The sequence below is a fragment of the Ammospiza caudacuta genome, chromosome 3 (assembly GCF_027887145.1).
Source record: "Ammospiza caudacuta isolate bAmmCau1 chromosome 3, bAmmCau1.pri, whole genome shotgun sequence".
Taxonomy (NCBI): domain Eukaryota; kingdom Metazoa; phylum Chordata; class Aves; order Passeriformes; family Passerellidae; genus Ammospiza; species Ammospiza caudacuta.
In genome coordinates, this window is record NC_080595.1 from 103,217,620 (window position 1) to 103,241,556 (window position 23,937).

Here is a 23,937-nt window from a genome sequence, read left to right on the forward strand (position 1 = left end):
CGGCGGTGTGCAGCCGCCAATGGGAGCGGCGGGGGCGGGGCCCGGCTGGCTCCGCCTCCCTGTTTAAGGCCGCGGGTGGCCGCGGGTCGTTCAGTGGCGGGAGGAGGAGGCGCGGGGGCGAAGGCGCGCGAGCGGCGGCGCGCGGCGACCCGCGCACGTGCCCGCCCCGCGCGGCGCGAGGGGAAGGCGGAGGCGGGGCCGGGGCAGCGCCCGCCGCGGGAGGGGCGGCGGCACCTGCGGGGCGGTCCCGGCGCGGCCAGCGGCGAGCGGGCGGCCGAGGGCGCGGAGCGGCGAGCCCGGCACCCCGCGCAGCCCGCCCGGCGTGCCCGCGGCCATGGAGCAGGACAAGTACCTGCCCGAGCTGATGGCCGAGAAGGACAGCCTGGATCCCTGCTTTGTTCACGCCATGCGCCTCCTGGAAGACGGTGAGGCTCCGCCGCGCGCTCCCCCGGCCGGGGCGCTCCCCGCGGTCAGCATTCGGCGGCCGCGGCCGATGGACGCGGAGCGAAATCGGGTTTGGGGGCGGGCGGGACCCGGCCGCGCGGGGGCTCGGGGCGGCGGCGGTTCGGGGCTCGGGAGCCGTCCGGCAGCGGCGGCAGCGGCACAGAGTGCCCCGCTCCCCGCCCGCCGTGCGCCGGCTCTGCCGCGGCTGGGTCCGCTCTGCGGGAAGCGCTCCCCTGGCTCCCGGGCTCACTTACACAAAGACAGATGCTGGCGTTTCATTACACTCGTTGTGTCCTGTTTTCCACGCTGAAGTAATAAGGTTTATATGGTAATACTATTATGCCGTTAATGCGGCGCTGTTATAGTCGGCTGCGCGATGTCAGACATTGATTGGATATGGCTTATCAATTTCATGACAGTTTCATCCAGGACATGATGATTTCCTCTTGGTTTTGTGCGGAGATCAGAATACACTGGTTATAACATTTGGTTGCTCACTGTAATTCGCCCTGCTTTCCTTGCTTTAGTTGGAGTACAGTTTTAGTTCGACCTGAGCTAGAGGTTCTTTAAAAAGTTTATAATTTAGTCTCTCTTTTAATAACTGTTCAATATAGTGGTTGAGTGAAGACCTCGTGGTATGGAGTTTCAACTTTTGCCAAAGTATAATTCATTAAGTTCCTCTTATACATGTTTTCATTCTTAGATTTTTAATAGTCTTTTTAAAAAACCCTGTTAAACTTGGAACCTAATGTTGAAAAGAAGTAGTAAAGAATGATGCATAAATCAAGATAACCTATCAAGCTCTTAAATGAGATTAAAGCAAAGCAGTGTATGGTCAGACCCTTGAAAATCACACATGCCAATAAACTCACATTCAGAAGTGGCAAATAATTTCCCAAGTTCCGTTTATGACTTAAAGAAAATCATAACTAATTCAGATTTACCATGCTAAGCAGTAAGTGTTTTTCCTCTGTCAGCAGTTTTTATATTGTCTTTCCTTAATGTATGTTCTATTGATTGTGAATGAAGATATTGAGTCCAGGTTTTGTTGGAGTGCTTCTGTTTGATTGCTTTGAAATTCATACTGAATTTCAGTATGAATACAGAGCCATTTAGTACTCTTTTGTCATAGCTGCCTTGCTGCTAAGGAGGCAGCCATGCTGCTTTTTACAGTTGTTATTTTAATAATCATACTGTAAACAAAGTCCTTATTTCTTAGAGGAATATATTTTTTGAGCCTTGCAGTTCGATCTTTTCCCAGAGGGGGGAAGTATCCACTGAGAGCGTGTATGTGTGTCTGGGAAAGGAGGAAAATGCAGGAAGGACAAAACTAAAAGTAGGCAAAGAAAAGTAAAAAAAAGGAAAATAAAATTGGTTTTTCTAGGTATCAAGTTCGTGCAGAAGTTGCGTTTTGAGCAACTGTGGGATTGAGTAAATGAATGGTTTTCTCATTCCTTTTTATCATAAGTAGGATTATGCATTATTTCACTAGATTTTATAAGAGATGAAGGTGAGTTGTCTGAGAGAATGCAAATGTCAGATTCACACCAGGTACCTGGCATTATCCTTCAAAACACCATCTGTCAAGCTTTCTAGAGATTTGTTTTACAGTCTAACGTATGATGACTCTTAAAACACAACCATGGTTAGAATGTTACTACTTAAAGAAAATTACAATTAATGCACTGGTTGCTGCTGGGTATAAATACAAAGGAAATTTATTGAATGGGCAGAATTTTCTTTTTTTGGTGCCAGAAGAAAATGGGAACTTTCAAGGATCTCTGTAGTAGTGAATAATTCTTAGGTTATATTCATGATAAAACATTGTTTCCAGACTCTGGATTTCTGTTCTTTAGAATGTAATGTGCAATCAGCTACGTCCATAATGATGCCAGCCAGGTGTTCTGTTTGTGGCGTCCTAAGCATTTTTGATTGCCAGTACATTTTGTGTCAAATGCTTAAGTGTAGATTTGCTGTGGAGCTCAGAGCCTCAAGCATTCACTCTGACTTGGAAGTGCTGTGTTGTTTCATGTTGGCTGCTAAAACCTGAGGTTGAGAACAGTTTTGTTGTGAGAAACCGCAGAAGGGCACACAAGCAATAAGTATTCCAGAAAAATGCATCTGATTTGCAACAGTGGATTTACTTGTAAAGATAAGACTGCCCATTTTTCCCCAATAATTTTTTTGTTTGTTGGATTCTGTTGCATGGTTTTCTTGTGTGTTTTGGTGTACTTAACCAATATTAAAACCAACATATTACTTATGTTTTCAGTATGTAGGTCTGTGTCCTTCAGGTTGACCTGTGTCAGATGCATATTTGAATCAGTAGCTATTTATCCCTCACTATTAAGGGATAACTAGAAATCACTTATTTTAGTCCTTACCTGGATCTGTTGAAATCCCCAGAAAAGGGACATTTCCTTTGGCAGAGTATTTGCATATTTACCAAACAACACAAAGAAAGGTGAAGAAAAATGTACAAGTGCTGTTTAAATACAAGGAGTGGAAGCAAAACCTGATTTCTTTAAAAACCACTGTGGGAATCTGTTGTGGATTTTGACAATGAACCTAAGTCTCTGAATGGCCAATTTAGTGCCTTAATGAGGAGATGCTTGATTTCCCCATGGGTCATAACCCGTTTCATGTAGAAGTAGGTCCTACATGACTGTTGCACTGTTAACAATTGAAAAGTCATTGGTAAGTCATCTACTAGAGGAACTTGGGAGTGGCTGGTGATATTTGCCTCAGCCCAAGTTTTTTCAGACTTTAGTAATCTGCATTGAACATATGTATTGTGAGAATATAATCCATTCAGTAATGAAAATTAAAAGCCTTTTAATTGTAATAGGTAGTTGAACTCTAAAGAATAGGCTAATCTCCATCTACTGGAAAGGGCTTTTCTGTATCAAGTGAACTGTTTTGTGTACTAGGCTGTTACAGGAGCTGGAAGAGTGTCCCTGTTTCATGTATAGCTTTAAATTATTTTACTGTATACTTGTTAACAGTAGTTATTTTCTCAGGTGCGATTATTCTGCTTTTAGTCAGGAGATGTCCTGATAAATGTATGAGGTCAAGTAATGCTTGGTTAGATTAAAAAAATGTCAAAAGTGACGAGCATGTTCTTGAGCAGCACCGTTTTTTACCCAGCTTGTGCTTATACTGCAGCACAGTCCAGAGCTCCAGAGAGAATGGAGAGCCTCTGTTCTAGTGCTGCTCCCTGCCATGGAAGCTGCCAGCTCCTTATATGTGTTACTTTTGCATGATTGTACATATTTATTGCTTTGTGTAAGATGTCTGTGGTTATGAATATAAAAATAAATGTGTCACTTTAGCTGTGAAGGTGTGGATGACAAAAAGATACAACCCGTTGGATAGTTCAAAACCAGCTTTATATCAGCATTCCATTTAATAGGCTAAAATGTCAGCTAATTGTCTGTGTACTTTTTGGGGTCAAGCAAATTAAATATATGTATGTGTATATATATATGTGTGTGTGTGTATGTCTTTATTTATATGTATGCAGCTTTGGAATATCTTGCTTAGTGTTTTGTTACCAGCTCTGTGTTTTGTAATATAAAGATAAAAGAAAAAGACCTATTGGAAAGAGCTGGCCAAAGGAAGAGCATCTCTCCCCATGGAAATATCAGCATTACTAGGGTAATGAGGTAGCTAATTTCTCTCTCTTATAATGAAAGTGCAATTGACCTCAGAATTTCAGCTGGCATTCTGAGGCAATGAGAATCAGGCCTTTAACTTTAATCTTGAGTTAAGTCCCTAGATCATTCCATGTGCCACAGCAGAGTTTGTTAAGCCTCCAAGTGGTGTAAATTAGGCTCATATAGCTCAGCTATCATCCACATACAGGCTTCTTGTAGGACAGGCCATGCTTATTCAAAACATTTGCCTTTACACTGAGCATTAGTAGGGTCTCTCATACAAGCCTGCAGTAGTAGTTCCAGCTAGTAGAAAACTGTTGGCATAATGCAAGTTTATTTTGTCTTATATTCAGGATTTCCTCTAATACACTGTCATATGTAGGTTTGGGATTTCTTTGGACTGTTGGAGATTGTTTTTCTTTTCATATAGAAATGCAGCTTTAGTTCAGGAGTGTGTGTTTCTGTTAAAAACCTGGGATAATACTAAGGTTGTTGTATGCAAATTATTTGTCTTGCAAATACAGAATGTGACAATCATATCCTTAACCCTAGATGTGAAAGGCTTATGACTTAATAAAACCAGGCCTCTGATACTTTTTAATTTTTATAACTTTTTTCATTGAAATCTACTTGTGAAAATACGCTTGCAAATTTATGAGTTCACTTGTCTCAACAAGCCTTTCGATTAAAATAAGATTAATGTAAATGTAAATTCATATAATAATATTAATCTGTGAGTGGTCACTATTCTGCTTATTGTTTCTTTTATTCCTGATATTTACATCAGGTGATAAGAAATCTGTATTCACAAAATAGTTGGTATTAATCATTGTTTGCTTTGCTGTCTCAAGAAATGCACTGTAAATTCCCAGTAGATTGACTCAGGAAACATGCTAATATTCAGAGCGTGTATTTTAGGTACCTTGGTTTCATTAGAAACTAGATTTGTATTGATCGTTTGGAGCCTTTTCAAGAGAAAGTGCAAACTCTAGATGAATACAAGATACTTAGGATTTTTATAAAGTAGTGATGTGCTAGGCATTACAGACTTGGTTCAAAGCTGACTAAAGTTAATGGGAATTTTTCTGTTGCCATTAGTGGGCTATCAGGCAGTCCTTGTGATACAAATATGATCTATTGACTGGTATAGCCAATAGGACATGCTTTTGCCCTGCAGAATGTAATGCAGATGAATCCCAAGTGATTACCAGATTTATGGAAAACAAAACATAAAATGTTAGAATGAGTATAACAAAGCAAATGTTATGTTTATATTGACTCCAGCTTCTTGTTCATAAAAGGCATTCTTGCTTCAGAGGAGAGAAAAAAGAAATTATAGATGTGATTTAAAAAATAGAAATAACAAAATTCTTTCAGACATCTGAAGCCGCTTAGGACCATTTGATCTGTGATCTTAGAAAACATGTACTTTGAAACACAGTAAATTGTTTTGCAAAGAGGCAACAATACGAATGCAGTAATTGAAGATTAGATTCTGATACCCTGGTTTAAAATAAAAGGTGCTTTGCTCTTTAAATAGTGCTGTTTGAATCAGTGGGCCTGCTAAAGGTGCAATTTAGTGCAAATAGCAGAATTTAGTACCAACTGTTTAAGGGAAGGTCAAAGGTATTTGCTGAGGTTTATCTGGATGCCCAGAGCCTCATTAATAAAGTACTAGTTTTTTGGCAACGTGAATATTTTTTTTGAAGGAGAATATTTTTCACTTGTCCAGGGAATTTTTTAGTAAATTTATGTCATATTTAGTCTCCTTGGTGTGTACATTCAGAGTGCAACTGCTGTAACTGTCCATCTCTTTTCCTCTATACCTTGAAGTAAGCATTTTAAAGTTCAGGATTTTGGAGACTTGTTAATATTTGCAGTTAGTACCAAGAGAAGGCAGGATACCTGGATAGCTGAGTAAAACATTCCTGTCAACTGTTAATTTCCTAAGCACTGAACACCTGTGTAATGTGTAGAATAGAGTGGCCATTCGTAACCAGGAGGTGGCATGATTGGGCTCCACATGCCAAAATAGAGCTTCATATCCTGGCACCTTCTGGGAAAGGGCTAGTTGGGTCCAACAGATACATCCAGTTCTTCTTCACTGGATGTATGCTTTTCTCATTTAGGCAGTGTGCAGACAATACATACTGACCCTGAGATGTGCTGGAGCATGCTGGGCTAATTAGTAGTCTCTAAACTCTGACATGATCAGCAGTGATCTGTGCATGAGCCTTCCAATAAAGGCTAAACATCTGCCTGACCCTCCCGAGCAGTGCCGTGAGAGTGAAGCAGTTCCTGCATGACACAAGGACACAGGTCTCAGGCTCAAACTATGAGATGTCTTGGGCCTTACTTTAGAAGGCATAAATGTCGCTGCTGTTTGGTAGTTCTTCTCCAAGGTTTATTAAAATGGGAATATGTTTCACCTTTCTGTGCCTTGTAGCTGTACTGTAGGCCACACATGCTGCTTTTATGGAATAGTTGTTTTCTGGATTGGCAGGGTCACTGCAGTCACCTGGTGCCTCAGTTTGGGGTTAGAGTGCCTTTTCAAAAACAAGCTGTTTTTAACTGTCTCAATTAAATTTCTTTTCTCCAACAAATTCCTGAATGTGGAGGAAAATTCAGTGTTGTCACAGCTGGTCTTAGAATATACAACTTTTAAAACATTTTGAGAATAAATAATAAGAGGAGTGTTTTCATCAGGGATTTGAGGTGTTAAGAAAGCATTCACAATAGAAAATAAAAATCAGTTTTGCAGGTGGACTCTGCTAAGCATTGTGAAGGTATGCATTCATATTTTCTTCACCTTGCACTTTTCAGTCCTTGGATGGGTATCAGTGCACTACATCAGAATAAGCAAGGAAACAGATAGTTTTTAAAATGAAGTGTGTCAAGTGTAGAACTTTACTGATGCTGCAGTTTAATCTTTGGCTGCATAAGCAAATAAGATTGTGCAGTCTGACCAGAAAAATGGAAAACCTTAAAACTCGTGTAAAGATCCGATGTGCATAGTACACGGAGTCTTGGCTTGTGCTACGTATCTTCAGTGACTGTGTTCTAAAACTCCCATCTGTGAGATGTAGACTGATGCTGAATCTCATTCTAATCTTTGAGATCTCGACATGAAAAGACCTTGATAAGAAATGTGTAGTATTCTTATTACTTTTGGTACAAAATTACTCTTTTTAAAATTTGCAAGCAGAAATAATCCTGGTTATTACAGTCCTCTGTAAATCCTGTCATATTTTAATTAGGATCCTGCTGGAAATGAGTACAGCTATTTCCTTATCCTAAAAAGGGCTGAAACTAATAAAAACTAGAAGAATTATTTAAGACTTCCAGCAGATTAAAAACTTCCAACTCCCCCACTCCCCTCAAAAAAAAAATCCTGAAATAATGTATGCCTGTTCCTAATTTCACAGCCTTTCCTGTTGAAAGGGAATTTTTTTAGTTTGAATATTGAAAAAATTATCAAGTGAAACTTCTAATAATGCTAATATGACAGTTTTGAAGATCATCCACGCTTAATTAAGATGGTACAGAGTTTTGAGAGTCACATATGGCTGCATATGATATAACCAAAGACATCTCAAAATTGTCAAATGCTCTGCTTGCGCTAGGCATTCCTGTTTATTGTCCTTGGGTTAGCATGATGCAAAGGCCGAAAGACACAGGGCAGGTCACTGCTGTTCTGGAATTTCTCTGCACCTGCTGAAGTGTTCATCAGTTATTCTAGCATCTATCCCTTCTTGTAAGGGTTACACTGACAGATGTAGAAAAAAGTCAAAAGCTTTTGATTCATATAATACTTCAAATTCTGGCTATCAATGTAACTGTTAGAAAAAATAATACTATGTGCTAGTCTGTGGATTTATCAAAACATGCGTTCCTCTTTGCTCTGCTTTAGATCTGGAAGAGAATGTTTATTTGTTTTGTAGTTAGAAGCATTTTGGCTTTGCTAACTGGTAAAGGCAGGTGTGTCTTCAGCAAAAGCAAAAGTAGGGGTCAAAGCCCTTGACTCATAATCAGTCAACTTCCGAAGAGCAGCACTGCAAATCAAGGAAAAACAGTTTTCCTGAGAGGTTTGAGCACTGGGGAAAGAAAACAAATCCTGTAGTTTAATGTTCCCTGGGATTTAAGTGTAAGTTTCAAAGCTCTCTTTCATATACTTGAAGTTAGAGAGCTTGTCATCAAATCAGGGACCTTGTGTGTGTTTTAAAATGGCTTTTCAATACTGAAAAATTGAGTTAACTTACCTCTCCCAGTGCACATTTTTGTCTCAGTGTTTCTGCTAATGTAGGCTCATATTGCTGATTTTTCTAAATATTTCTAAGCAAACTTGTTTGTTGCATTTTGTCTTTTTTGAGATTGTGGAAAGAACATTTTGGTGTTGTCAGGGGTTGCTCTGAGGTCAGAATGTGAGCTCTAGCTGGGCAAAGAGTGAGACATTGTTCTTCCTAAATACTTAGAACTACGCTGATTTGCTGCGGCCATGGTGCTGTTTCCTTGACTTTCCCATTTTAACCTAAACTGATTTTTCTCCAGTTCTTCTGAAAGGAGCAGCACCAAATTTAAGTGACTTACTGTCTCTTATTTTGTTGTTTGAGGGGCAGACTAAGGACTGATGAAATAAATTCCAGGAGACCTTTCTCCTTCCTGTCTTTACACAGCTGTTCAACAGGAAAATGCAGAGTTAGTTTTGGTAAATGATGCTTATTATCCTGGTGTCTCCATAGGGCTGTAGAACTATCTAATAGCTTTGTCTTTTGCATGGGTACAGATTGGCAGTTATTCACAAATACTTGTATGCAAGGTGGCAGGATTTGACTCATTGTAAAATTTGAAATAACATCTTCCTCGTACATGTAGATCCAAGTAAATAAATTAATTTTATCAATTTATTTGTGCTCAAAAGCCATTGGTGGGTAATCTGCCACACCCAGTTCATATATTGCATGGACTGCTTTTCCCCATCCTACACTCCTGTTTAAAAAGATCATTCTGTCTTTGTAAATACAATATTGCAGAATGCCCTGATTCTCTTTGGTATTTTAGGGGGTGTCCAGATGCTGTTGCTGCTGTTAGAGGAGTGATTGGTTTGTTCTTGCTGCAGATGGTTTACTGTGAACGCTAACAGATCAGGTTGTGCATAAGTCTGTGAAGAAGAATTTTACTCACCTGTGTCAAAGGGGTCCAAGGTCAGCAGTGAATGTGGGAAAACAGGTGTTCATGCTACCTATTTTATTGCTCTTCTTTTTCTGAAGACTAAACTGGGAGGTAACCTGGAAATACAGTAGTTTATGTTGAATTGTGCATGACAAAAAGATGTTCGTGCAGTACCAGCTTGCTAGAATACACAAACCATCTGTTCAGCACAAAAAGTCTTCTTGCTGCTCCAAAGTGTGTGAATAATCTGGAATGATATGTCAGATGCAAGGGGGAAGAGAGGACTAAGTTTTTGCTAGAAATATTTTGATATAATGCCTTTTTTAAGGAATGTTTGTACTGTAAGCTTTCCAAGTGCTTCTTGTGGTGGAAGTGGGAGATGTTTTCAGCATAAAGTGGAAATGGAGCAGCTTGGTTTTGACACAAAGCAGGAACTTGATGTGATTCTGCATCCATTTAAACACTTAAGATGTCCTGATTTGGAGGCAAACAGAAAATAATTAGAAGCTGCTATGAATTGTAAATATTACTAACATGGAAGATCTCACTTGCTGTTCAGTCTAAAACAGGGAGAATAACTGTAACATAGATTGTTGTGTTTATTTACTCGATAATTTAATGCATGTAGGGGTGGCAGACACCTATGGAGTCCCTCTGAAGGCATGCAATACAATAGTATCAAAACAATGTAATTCTTAAAAGAAGCTTTTCAGAAAAAATTGAATTTCATTTAATTTTTTAAATAGACCAACAGCATTTTCAAATGTTTATTTTACTACTTTTATCTATCCATTTTTTCTGAATAAAACTTAACTAAAAGGTTCCAGAAGTCCTCACTTAATATTCAGTATTTTGTGTTTAATGGATGTGTGAATGAGAGGAAGTAAGTTAGGGATTTGGGGCAAGTTTTTTCTTTTTGCTACTCAATTTAAAATGACACATTTTTTCAGTGCATTCCAAAAATACATTCTTGACACCTAATTCTATTGCACAGGTAGCTTCTGGGATTTCTGCCAACAGGTACAGGCAGAGGACAACATCAAAACCTTTCCCAAAGCTTAAAAAATAGTATTAATAGTATTATCCTATCCCTACATTGGAAAATTCTTCTATTATGGTTTATAACTTAAAAATTTTTGCTAAATAACACAATACTGGTTAGTAAAAGCAAGTTCTCTGAACTCTGCATCTGTGGAGATTATCTGCATTGTATTGCTTCAGCCTTCAGCTTCACTTTGTGCATGCTGCTGGTATCGCTATCAAAGTGCTTTTAAGTTTTGAATGACTAAAGTGTTTTTGAGCTGATCACTTGTCAAGACATGAAATTTTGGATACTTTTTTAGCACCATCTTGGTACATTCATTCAGTATTGGAGGGTATAATTTCAATCATTACAAATTTCAGTGTGGCCCTGTGTTTGTCCTAGGAGCTTTCAGTCAAGACAGCAACTCACTATCCATTTCTTTCCTTGGATAAGTGAGTGAATTAAAGTAAAACTGTCTCATAACCTGTGAGACATCTCAATTGCCTATAGTAGTCTATAGGGTGCTTTTTCATCTGGCTGACAAAAGGCCCTCAGGAGTTTTGTCCCTCATTTGAATACTGAGTAGTGTAAAGGCCATAAGCTTGTGACCTCTGAATTCTATAACTTCCCCATCTCTCATGATTTAAATGCTTACAGCCTGAGGTCCATGGACTGGGAAGGGACGTTTGGTCCAGAGGCAAGTCTCTACTGCTGAGAAAATGATCTTACTGTAAGAGTTATTTTGAAAGAAAAATAGTGCCATTTTACAGTAACAATTTATTGGAGACCTTTAAAAAGGAGTTTTCAGGTGCCAGCTAATCTCAGCTATCATAACATTATTGCTATCACTAAGAAAAATACTTGAGAACTGCAGGGGAGAAAAAGTCAAGTCTTTGATGTCCATTTGTGTTCATTTCTAAAGGGATATCTTTTAGCTGTTTACTGCAACTTTACAAGCAACCAGTCATTAGAAAGCATAGGTATTGATGTTCATAGTTAATTTTGAGGTTGTTCTCATATGCCTGAATTGAGATGTATAACTCATGTTGAAGTCTATTATTTCTGTGTGGAACTTTAGAAGTAATCCTGTGGTGTTGGTAAATTGCACAGACATCAGACTAAGGGATGATGCAGCACATGCCTTTTTAAGAAAATCTGGGAAGACATGTTTTAGGAATAAGTAAAGAAAAGAAGTTTTCTTTAGAGGCTGAAATACATTTCTTTGGTTGCTGGTGTTGCTTCATTTGAAGTGCTTGAATATCCCATGCCCAATGACCATCTTTTCTGGGTGCCATCTATTCCATGGTTCCTCACTCAATGGTACCTGTTGGAAAAAGCCCTCTAGTGCTTTTTCCCCAGGAACTGGATGTATGGAAGCTTGTTCCTTAAGCTACATAATGGACCTGGGGGAGGGGGAAGGGAAGTCATAGTATCTACTACTTTATATATACTGGTGCATAGTAACTTGCTCAGTCTTTTACACCCTGTAGTGAGGATCTTGCACCTGAAGTTCTTAATTTATTTTGCTTTCTTTTTATTGTTCTTTTTCATAATTCTTTTGCTTTCCCTTTTGTGAATTGTACTATGTCATATGATGCCATTGTCTTACTTGGATTACAAGCTATAGGAGGTGGGTGTGAGGTGCTGTGTCAGTGTATGGTGGTAGTACAGGTGGTAGTAAGTTTGTCAGGAAACTGATCACTGCAAAACACAGTTGCACATAAATGCCATCATTGAGCCTTGGATTCTGTCCTGGAGATGCCTCCTACCCAAGTGTCACCATTTGTATCTGCTCATTCAGAGTTTCAGTTCAGTCGGTCTCTTGCCTGTGGAGAGATCCGTGAGTGAGCTTTCCACTGCCACCTCTAATAGGTTTATTTGCTTTGGTAACCCATGGTCTTTCCAGTGAAGTATTGAACCCATGATTTCTCCACCCTTTCTCTCAGTTAATTTATTTAGAAGTTCTTAATTTCTCTTCAAATGTGCCAACCAAACACCCATGCATCCTGGCCTAGATAGGAACGCCTTCCAGCCCGATGGAGTCTAGACTGCACTGTTCTTTGTTTTGCAAAATAATCCAGTTGTTCTTAATGTACCTCTTAGAACAACCATGACATCTTCTAGGCATTTCTTAAAAAGCAAGCTGCTTCTGCTCCCTTCTGATTTTGTTCTAGATTTTGTGTACCCACACATGCTATTCTGATTTCAACAGATGTCAGACACTTTAAGTTGTAAAACATGTATCTTATTCATTCTTTTAATCATTTGTCTTTCTTGTATTTCCAGGCATGAGATAATGGTAACCACCTGCATGCTTGTCAAATGCACTTTTTAAAAACCAGCATCCTGTGTTTTTTCAGGTTAAACACACACTGATATATTTGAATTAATAATTTACATGGTTGCAGCAAAGAAAACTGATAATAGATTGGAAGGACAGTAGGAAATGAAGGGAGAATGCTGGGCTGGATATTATTAGTTTGTTTTTTAGGAAACAAAAATCTTTGAGCAGAGGAAGCCAGCATGTGTCTAAGCCACCAGAGTTTAGTTGAATGAATTCCCTGAAGAGCAAGCAAGTCCATGTGAATTGAATTGTGTGAATGAGCACTATTTAAAGAAAAAATCTACAGAACTTCAAACCTCTTGATTGGTCATTGCCTGAGTTATCATTAAACAGCTACTAAAAGTTGGGATAATAGAGGAGACAATGTGAGAGAGATAGACAAGCTTGAAGTAACTAGAAAGGAAGCTGGTGTAAGAGTACAAACATGAAGGAAGTATTCCAGCATGTAGCTGGAATAAATTACAAGAGAAGTGAGAACAGGTGAGAAAGTTGAGGGATCCTCATATGACCAATTGCAATCATAAAAGGCTGCAAAAGATTTTGCAGCAGCAAAGTCTAAGGACAAAACCAGGGTTTCAGTAAGATCACAGAAACAAGAAGGTGGTTTCATGTGTATTGCAGTATAATCAGTGGAAGCTACAAGAAGGAAGGGACCCACACTGGAGCAGTTAATAAGAACTGGAGCCTGTGGGAAGAACTCATTTTAGGAACGGTCATGGAGGGCTGTCCTTCATGGGAAGGACTCCGTGGTGGAGCAGGGGAGGTGTGTGAGGAGTCCTTCCCCTGAAGAGGAAGAAGCGACAGAGTCACAGCCTCTTGCTTTGGGCTTGGGCTCCCAGAGCTCAACCTGTGGCTCCCACTGCAGCTGCTCGCTGAGATACTGGCGCTGAATGGACCCCTCCACAAAAGTTCAGACTGGGAGGAAGGAAGGGGTTGGAAGGGGAAGATGATTTTAAGGTTCAGTTTTATTTCTCATTATTCTTCTCTGATTTAATTGGTAATAAATTCAGTTAATTTCCCCAAGTCAAGTCTCTTTTGCTGGTATCAATAAATAGCGATAGGATCTCTCCTTTCCCTTATCTCAACCTAGGAGCCATTTGCTGCGTTTTTCTCTCCCCTGCCCAGCTGAGGAGGGCAGTAATAGAACAGCATTGGTGGTCAATCCAGCACATCTCATCCATTTCCAGTCCAGTAGTCTGCATTCAGCTAGAAGCCTCCTTTGAAATGTTTTATTTTGTTAGCACTTGATTTCCTGCGTGGTAATTTCTTCTAATCTCCAGTAACTGTGTTGGTCATTTTACCGCATTTTTTTGTAACTCTCTTTTTTACATTACCTGATCTTACCTTGAAATGGAACCTACATGTCACTTGCTTTTTTGTTTAAGTAGAAAAAAGTTTTCATCAGTGTGTTTATATCAGCTAGAGACTGTCTGGATACCATGGTTTGTGTAGGATATATACTGCTTTCTCTTACCTTAGGAGCAAGGCTACATACAATGTTATATTGATTCACTGTTGTTGGGGAACCAAGAATTAGCAAGTGAGCAAAGTAACCAAAACACAAGCAGAACATTAACCTTTTCTAATAATAAGGGAATATGAAAGATTTACAGACAACATAGTTGCTCAAAGAGTAAGCAGATTAGAATGGGATACCTACTAATAAAATTTTGCTATTGCAGTACTGTAAAGTTGTTTCTTTTTATCAAGAGTGTGCAGAAATGCTGGGCAGCTGAGTTTGGGCCTTTGTAAGCATCACAAGAACAAAGTGAGTGGAATGAGATGACAGAAATGGTGATGCTGTTCTGGGACAGCATCTTGGGGATTAAATTCCAAGAGACCTGTGCACCACTGTGTGCACTCTAAAGAGGGTGTTCCTTACTTATGGACTACTGCAAGTCTTCAGACCAAATAAAGCATTATTGCCTCTAACATGCCATTTAGAACTCTCATACTAATCTAGGTGGATGGATGCAGAAAGGCAATGGTGTAAGCTTTACCAAGAACCCAAACACTGAGGGGCTGCACCTGGTTTTTCTTGCTCAGATAAACTGTGCTGCAGAATTGAGTGCCCCAGTTTGCTGACTGCACGTTGTGGATGCCTGCTTTGTGGGATCTCTGCTATCCTCTGGCATATAATTTTCTGCTAAGAATGAGATCATTAGAATTAGAATGAGATAATTTTCTGCTAAGAATGAGATCAATGTTGTTCAGTTCTGTTTATTTGACGCCACAACTCTGTCTCCAGATTCAGCAATGCCAAGTGTTAACCTAGTGCGGCAGCTTGAAAAATAGTTTTTTATTAAAACTAACGCAGGTTGGAGTTGCATTTATCTGTAGTGATGATCATATTAGCCAATTATATGCTTGTTCCTGTTTGGCATATGACTCTTCATATTCAGTTTCTTTTTATTTTTTTCATGAGAGTATCTTGACTTCTTTACCCTGGAGTTCTTCCTTGCAGGAAGCAGACCAGCATTTCATGTCTAGAGTTTTATTTTAAAAACATATAATGTCTCTTAAGGCATGATGGGCTGCAGGAAGTGTTTAATCTGCCACTTGCCAACTCATGTTTTGCTTATGACTTACACATTTAGATTGACAGCCAGCTGAACATGAGCCAGCAGTGTGCCCTGCTGGCCAAGGGCATCCTGGCCTGTATCAGGAACGGTGTGGCCTGCAGCAGCAGGGAGGTCATTCTTCCCCTGCCCTCGGCACTGGTGAGGCAACACCTTGAGTGCTATGTCCCAGTTCTGGCCCCTCACTTTAGGAGGGACGTTGCGTTGCTTGAGCGTGTCCAGAGGAGGCAAGGAGGCTGGTGAGGGGCTTGGAACACAAACCCTGTGAGGAACGACTGAGGGAGCTGGGGGTGTTCAGCCTGGAGAGAAGGAGACTCAGAGGTGACCTTATCACTCTGTACACCTCCCTGAAAGGGGGCTGTAGTCTGGTGGGGGTTGGTCTCTTTCTCCAGGCAGCAACTGACAGAATGAGAGCAGGACACAGTCTCAAGCAGTGCCAAGGGGAATATAGGTTGGATATTAGGAAAAAAATTTTCACAGAAAGAGTGATCAAGTGCTGGAATTGTTCTCCTGGGGAGATGGTGGAATCACCATCCCTGGATGTGTTTAAAAAAAGACTGGATGTGGCCCTTGGTGCCATGGTTTAGTTGAGGTGTTAGGGCACGGGTTGGACTCAATGATCTTGAAGGTCTCTTCCAACCTGTGATTCTTGAATCAGATAATCAAATTGCTACTGAAAGTTCTTACAGCCAGCAAAGAAAGTCAAATGCAGTTATCTCAATGACACTTATGGGCTTCTTAACCTGAGCTTTTAATAACCTGGTAGATTCTTGGTATTCTAAAAGATAATTGCATTTTGAATAACTTAAATGTCAGTTTTATGTTTTAAAAACTGTACTAGTAAAGCTATGTTTGATCTTCAGCCTGAAAAATTCCCATTAAATAATCTCGAAATCTACCAAAACAGCGGAAAGTTACAATTCTGAGATTAAATTAAAAGGAATTAGGAAAAAAAGACATAATTTGAAACTATGAATATTTAGATTTTATTTTCCTATTGTACAGTTTTCTTTCAAATTTAAATGTGGTACTGAAGCTTGATGGGCTACTTAAAAATTCTGGATGTGCATGCAGTTTCTTCCTAAAACATGAGTATATTATTGAAAGAACTCTTACACAGTTAAACAAAATTAATTCCTAACTCCTCTTATGGGGTTTGTCTCATTTTTGATGCATTGTTCTAAGCTCAATTTTGTTAAACTGCTCCTTGAATTTTACCAGTTGCAAAATCATCTGCAGTTTTAATAGAAGGAATGTATTTTGCTAACATCTTCCCAGATATCCCATTGAAATCATGACATACCATAACCCTTTCTCGAGTACTGGTGCAAGAAGGATTTTTATGTTCAGTAGAAATGAACATTGTTCATCTAGACAATATGTGGTTTAAAAAGATGAAGTATTTTCAGAGGTCTTTAGAAATTTGTTTGTTGCAAAAGCAGATATCCCATGATTTGTAGTAAGTCTGAGTTAGCAATTATTATAGTTTAGACATACTTTATTAATTTCTAATAATAATTTATAATTTTGTTTTGTTACTGTTTCCTTTTCTTCTGTTGAATATTGGTAGTATTTTAGTTTATTCAGTGTTTTGAAATATTGAAAAATCTTGATTTTTCAAATATACTTATTAGCAGTATTAGCATTATCTCAGCCAGGTCACTTACAGTGGTATCTCCTCATCCTTTTTCTTCCCCAAAGACTCCTGCCTCTGTCTGCCCTCCTCTTCTCGTCCTTCCTCTTGCTGTGTTGCTAGCTGCCACAAAGCAGTTGGAATCTCTTTGGCCCCTGTTGCAGAGCCCTCCTGACAGCTGAAGAAGTACCAGGATGTTTATCCAAACCAGAACCCCAACTGATACACAGTTTCTGGACCATGCCTGAGCAAGTGATCTGCCTTATGTGAAGCCAGTACAGTTTTAGTTAGGATTGTTTGCTTGAGCTTTGTGCCATGTCCTACCTTTATGAAATGAGTATAAATTCTATTATGTTTAACCAGTCTGAGAACTAAAAAATGATTGATCTAAGTAGCATTTAACCTACAACTATTCCAAGATCTTTCATGTTTTAAAACTACCTTGCTCAATTAATATTTTTTTAAACAAAGGCTGCAAGAAAAGAGGAATTCATTAGCTCTGGGTTTCTTGATGTTATCTGTTATTATCTTTAATGTCTCCTTATGCTAATCAGAAATGTACTTAATAGTTTTTCCTTTAATTCCAGTGTAATCTAAAAGTGTGACTTGGTTTATGGTAAAAAGCAGTGAATAGCACCATTTCTGAAACATATTGCTAGTAAATATAAATATACTTTGTAAGGATAAAAATACACCTGTGAATTTGTTGGTTTTGATAGTTTTATTCTTCTGAGGTTGTTTCATGTATATTAAAACACAAAATTCTAATATAAAGGAGAAGAAAATCTATAGTATTGGTCTAACATAGATGATGTATTAATTTTAAATTATTTTTCTACCCAAATACAACTACTGTATTCTACACATACATTTGTCTTAAAATTTTGAGAGTAGTGATGACTCATGAAAATTAGTTTTACAAAAATAACCCTAATAAATAAAACAGATAATACTTCTGCCTTTTCCACCTGCTTTTCAGTGCCACAGAAGGTTTCCCTTCTTATTCCTAACTCTGTTGCCAGAACTTTACCAGCTCCCTCAGACTTTCAGTTTGTGTCTGTCTGTGTGTGTTCTCCACATGGTCAGCTATTGATGGTTTTTCTACACTTAATGTTTCTTAAACAAGCAAATTATTTTAATTTTTATTTTAATTCCCCCCATTTTTTTTTCCTGGAAATAGTGTAAGGATACAAAGAAACATAAAAAATGGAGAAACAATAATTAGCCAAACAGCTCCCGGAAACCCCATGGCAAATCAGTTCTGTATAAAGTTTGCACAGCAGATGGTATAAACTGGGCTAGTGCAGTTCAGCAGTCAATCACCAGCAAGGAAAGTAGAGTCTGCTTCCAGAGAGCAGTGGCATCTTGGCATAACTATGCAGATATTGTAGCTCTTTGCTTCTAAGCAGTTCTTCCTCAGGAGTCATACATATATTAGTTTGCTTGGAGGTAAAACTGCTGGCTTGCTTCTCTTCTGTGCTGCTTCAGCTCATTTTCCCCCAGCTAGCATTTCCAAGAATGACTGCCAGAAAAGGCCACTATTTCCCAATCTGCCAGGACCTGCAGAGGCATTTTGCCTCTGCTCTAAGCCACTATTTTTTATGTCAGTAGGCCAGAGAGATGCCAGTGAGGCAAAAAAGCAAGCAGCCAACCAAAAGAATGCTGGACTGCTACCTCTAAATACAACCTGTCCCTTAGCTCATCAAGCACTGGTGAGAGTAAAGTCTGAGCTTCATGTTTTCTAGGAAGGAATCCATCCCAGTTTTAAACCTGATACTTGAATTGCACATGTGAATATTACCCTGATAGGGTACTGAACAAACAGCTTTGAGGGTGTATTTTGATGTGGATGATCTCATTTGCAACACAGCAGTTCAAGATTGGCTATTAGTATATATGCTTTCTTTTTTGTTTTAATTAATTCCCTAATTTTTCAGAAAGTAGTTATCAGTCATTTTATGGAAGCTTGTATTGATGGTATAACTATGTATGTGTGTGTGTATATATATATTCACACACTCTATCTAGTTATACACATGCATACGGCTTTCTAGTTGTAAATTACTTGTTTCACTTTCACTTTGTGTTTCTCTAAACTGAGAATCAAAACTATTACTTCATAAAGCGTCTGATGAATCATATATTCTTTCTCTCTGTAGGAATACCCATATGAAATAAAGTAGAAGTGATTTAGATCTGGATAATGTTTCTCTAACTAGCCTTATTTAGTAGGTTATAAACTTCACAGGACAGACTTGACCTTTTACTGTGTGTCTATGAGGTGTTACATATATTTAGAACATTATGCACATTTTAAATACTCTGAATCGAACCACTTATGAAAATGTAAGATGGTAGAACACAATCTATATCCAACCAGTAATTGTTAAAGATGACTGTAGTGTCAGTACTGTGATACTGCCTCTATGGGAGAAGGCAGGAGATAGTGAGTTACAGTCTAGGAGTTTTCTTGAGAATTTTGGGTAAGGTGAAGATTATAATTAAAGACTGAGGAGCATGTTTGTGTAGTGTGATGCGGGAGAAGTATCAGAATTTCTCTAAGGAAGAGTCTTCTTTTTCAGTCTGTCAGAGTTCTTTGACAAAAAAGTAGGTAAAGTACATAAAGGTTACCTGTCAGACATAATGTTCTAGGATTTTCACAAAGCCTTTGATAAGATTCTTCATAGTAGGCTGCAAAGGAAATGAATAGTGACAGAGGAAGTAGCATACCTTAGGTATGGTTTAGAAAGGGATTATGCTGAAGACAACTGGAGAAGTAGTTTGCTTCTGAAATAGCAATATGACCAGAGTTAACACTTGATTGTGATGAAAGGGAAGATGCATGAGGGCAGAATTTCCTTGTATGTGTAATTTCTGATTAGGTAGAACTGTCCAGATCTGTATGAAGCTCCAGATTATAAATGTAGTGCAGTAAGATGCACATAAATTTGGGTGACTAGCTTAATGGGTAAGGCTTTTTGGATGGAAGCCTATCCTTTAATATGGTGTTTAGGGCAGGATGAAGTACTACAGGAACAATTGTGTTTATTTAACCAACTGCTAACAGAAAATAATTATAACGTTGTCAGAATATTTTATTTGGCAAGGATGAGAAATGAAAATATGTTAATTTTATGGGAAACGATTAATGCATTTACTCCTTTCACTTTAAAGATCAGAAAGGGACAAAATGCAGTTAACTGCATCATGACTGACTTGCAAGGATTTGTGAAAAAGCAGCTTTAATTTATTTTAAAGGGAGGTTAGAGAGTCGGAGAGCAGCCTAAATTGGAAGACACCTTGAAAGAATATCTGGTTTAACTTCTTGTGGGAAGGGGATCATGTATGAGATTACCTAGTGCTGTGACCAGTCATGTACTGAAAATTCCCAGTGATGTGGATTTGCCTGGGAGATTATTGCAGTGGTTGAAGACAGCCTTCACTGAGGTATTTGAGAAAATTCATTGGTTGTAGCTTTTTACTCTTTCCAAAATATAGTAAAACAAACTATAGTTGTAAAACTAAGGAGTGCATTAAAAACTCATAAAATAAAGTAATTATGTATTATAGTCACCCTGTGGAAGTAATTATCTGTACAGGGCATTTAATAAAAAACCAAGGTTTGACTTTCATGTTCCATAAGTACTGCATAGCTAGCAACAAATAAATCAAGCTGACACTCTCCATTGCAGAGTGCTTTATATGTTTTTATATAAGATTATAAGATTGGTAGAAAAAATGCTTTCAGATTGGAAAAATGATACTGTTCCTTCTCTCAGCTGGAAATGACTAAGCAAGTTGATGATCAATGCAAGTTCAGACTGCATCTCTTTAGAAGGTTGAGTAGTGTCTTCCAAATTGCTGTTCTTTCAGTGTATGGTAATTTCTGAGAAGCATGGGGTTCAGTTGGTCATTTCACTGGGAACAGTCAGATGCTGCCACAAATCTGAAAGTTTACTCTGTGTATCCATATATGCGTTGTCATTGTGGGTTGTGAAATGATCCTGATCATTTTGTAGTTCTGAAGTCCCACATTGATATTGCAGAGGAGCATGCATGTGGGGTTATTTTCTTGTACTTGTACATAAATATTAACACAAGTTCCAATGCTGGACTGAATTTGCATAGTTTGAGTGTATTGTTGTGATTTTGTGGAACAGACTGAAAGCAACACTTAATGGCCACCGTTGTGCACTGGATCAGGTTTGCCTGTTGTACTGGCAGAGGCATGAGGCTTGGATGGAAGGATCTGAAACCTCATCACTTCAAGCAGAACTGGAAGGGCCCTCATCAAGGGAGCCTGTGTAGGATGTAGGAAAGTGATGAGGGAATGAAAGACTATATGTTTTCTGTAATCTTCTGCCCTTTCTTCCTTTATTACACAAAAGCTGTAGCCATAGTGTTAAATGAAGTGGGATAGTGCTAAAGGACAAGGACTGGCACATATGCTCACATTAAGTTTGTGGAATAATTTCTGATGTGATTTTGGGGCAGTCCAACTGGAATTCTCCCAGAGAGAGCCTGGGCATGGTTCAGAGTTGAGCAAAAACTTGACATTTGCTGTAGTTTAGGCAAACAGAAGTGAGTTGTATATGACAGCTGGTCTTGGGGCCAGAGGAAGTTTGTTGACCTTATTATATTTAGTTAGTTGGTGTATATTAAGATGTTGATTGTCGCGGACATCCTTTCACTAAAAATCCTTATTTAGGATTTTTCCTTCTGAGAAGTTAAGAGGCCTCAGAGACAGAATGTAAACAATGGTTATCTGCTGCTGTGGAATGCAACAGGTGCGCCTGTGATTGGCCCATGTTGGATGTGTACAATTAATGGCCAGTCATGAACTGAGCTCTCTCGGACAGAGTCAGAGAGAGCTCCTTTGTTATCATTCTCTCTTTATATTCTATTCTTAGCTTAGCCAGCTTCTGAAGAAGCCTTTTCTATTTCTTTTTTAGTATAGTCATAATGTTATGTATATATCATAAAATAATAAATCAAGCCTTCTGATTATGGAGTCAACATTCTTGCCTCTCTCTCATCCTGAAAACCCCTGTGACCATGGTCACAGTTGATAATGTCCAATCCCTTTTCATTTCTTTTCTTCTGTTGTCAAGTTTCTACAGCTCCACATCATGACATTACGTTCCTCATACTCATCACATGGTTTCCCTCTCCATTCTGAACGAAACAACTTCCATACTACAGTCACAACGTTTTTCTACTTTGCTCTTAAGTGCATTTCAGGTGACTCTTTCCACCCTATTTCCCTAAGCTGTCATGTTTGCTGCTCCCCCCTTAAAACCTCTGTTATTCTGTGTTATTTAATAAATGATTCAGAACTTCTGCAATTCAAAAGGGTGGTTTGAAAAGCAGAGCACGTACAATCTCTCTCCTAGTTTCCTAATTTTCTCCCATATTCATTTACATGCCCCCGCTCAAATGTGGTTTTACTTTTGCAATATTTTAAGGTATCATTTCCTTAGGCAGGATATATCTGTGCCTTGTTCTGGATGTTTTTAATGAGTAATGGGTAATGGTGATAGGAAAGCTTTGCTTTTCAGAAACTTCTGCTAATCTTTCTAAAGCATAATGCTGCTGATGGCCACAGAGTTGTCCATACATATTCTTTATGACTACAATGAGCTTAGGTCACTTAGGTGTTGAAAGTAGGTTCTTGTTGAGTTCTGAACATACCTTCTATCCATTTTTAGTTTGATCAGGTGATCTATAAGGAGTCAAATGGAATGCAATGTTTGGTATCTTATAATGCTTACAGTGACACTTAAAAGTAATCCCAAAGCCACAGATTTCTGATATCTGCAAAAAATATATCCACTTTTGTTTACATCATAAGGTTTATTACATATGGTTTTTAAATAGTTTTAAACAACTAAAATGGAAAAATACACCTTTTTTGAGGTTGTGTTTCTACATTTCTACAGATGTAACTGTATAATGCTGTATACTGTCTTTGGCTTGGTAATATTATTTATATCCAGATTTATGTTGCATCTGGAAGACTAAACATTGCATGAGTAGTTAATTTATATCTGTCTGAACTGCCTGGAATACTGGCAGCTGTATCCAAACCAGTCCCAGGACGTTTAGTTGGGAGGTATGTGCCTCTCAGATAACTGTGCTGGATGTTGGGAGGAATCCAGGAAAGTGCTGGGAGAGCTCAGCAGCTGCTGGGCTGCAGCTGTCCTGGCTGCAGATTGATGTGGTGTCTGTCCATACATCCTTCTCTCTGTAGCTATCAATTGCAGTAGTCACTTTGCACACAAAGTCATTCTCCAAGGAGATTTTCTGATTTGAAGTGAATTGCTGGGGTACCCTGAGTAGACTGAGAACTGAAGCTTTGAATAGAATCTTCTTTATATTAGTACTCAAAACATAGAACATCAGATCCTAAAAATGGTTAAATAATTTGAACAGGCTGCTGTAAAAGCTCTGGACAATCTCTGTTTCTCTGAGAAGACAAAAAAAAGTTAAAATAAATTTTACCAAGGAATGTTGATGCTTTAGTTAAGAAGTAGCTTTTTATTATTATGAGAAAAGAGATTTTTAAAAGTTTAATTTTGAAGAGTAAGTATATTTGAGTTTCTTTCCTGTAGCCACTATGAACTTGCCAATTTCTTGGGGAAGGGATGGGGAGAAAATTATATTTCGCTTGCAGTGCATTGCTAAAATTAAGTATTGATTAAAATTAAAGGCAAACATATTTTATAAGTCTTGCATAGATTGGCAACTCTGTCTTTTGCTATATTAAAACAGACCTGGGATAATAAATTTTAAGTCAAAGTAATGGACTACAAAAAAAAAGACAGTAAGTACATTGTATCATGGTTGATTATTTAAAAAATACATGCAGAGATATTTCTCACCTGTTTGAATGTTCTGTGTTGACAGTTGCCTGGCTGGGATATTTCCCAATCTGCTTGAAGCCTGACCATCCCCTGTATCTGTTGCTTGTGTCTGGAATAGTTGGCTTCTCTCTTTCTAGAGCAGTAAAAGCAGTGCAGGAAGATAACTCAAGTTCTGTGCTACCACAATCCTATTAAAATTTCATGAATTTTGAGTATCCAGGAGAC

At 38.7% G+C, this 23,937-nt stretch overlaps 1 protein-coding gene across 1 annotated transcript in view; it reads left to right on the forward strand.

Annotated features, from left to right (window-relative positions):
- The first annotated feature begins 334 nt into the window (after positions 1-334).
- The window catches only part of KHDRBS2 (KH RNA binding domain containing, signal transduction associated 2), a 314,809-nt gene continuing 291,206 nt past the window's right edge, over positions 335-23,937 (forward strand). Inside the window, exon 1 of the mRNA XM_058801729.1 lies at positions 335-425. Coding sequence (XP_058657712.1) covers positions 335-425 — 91 coding nt within the window. The remainder of the gene's footprint in view (positions 426-23,937) is intronic.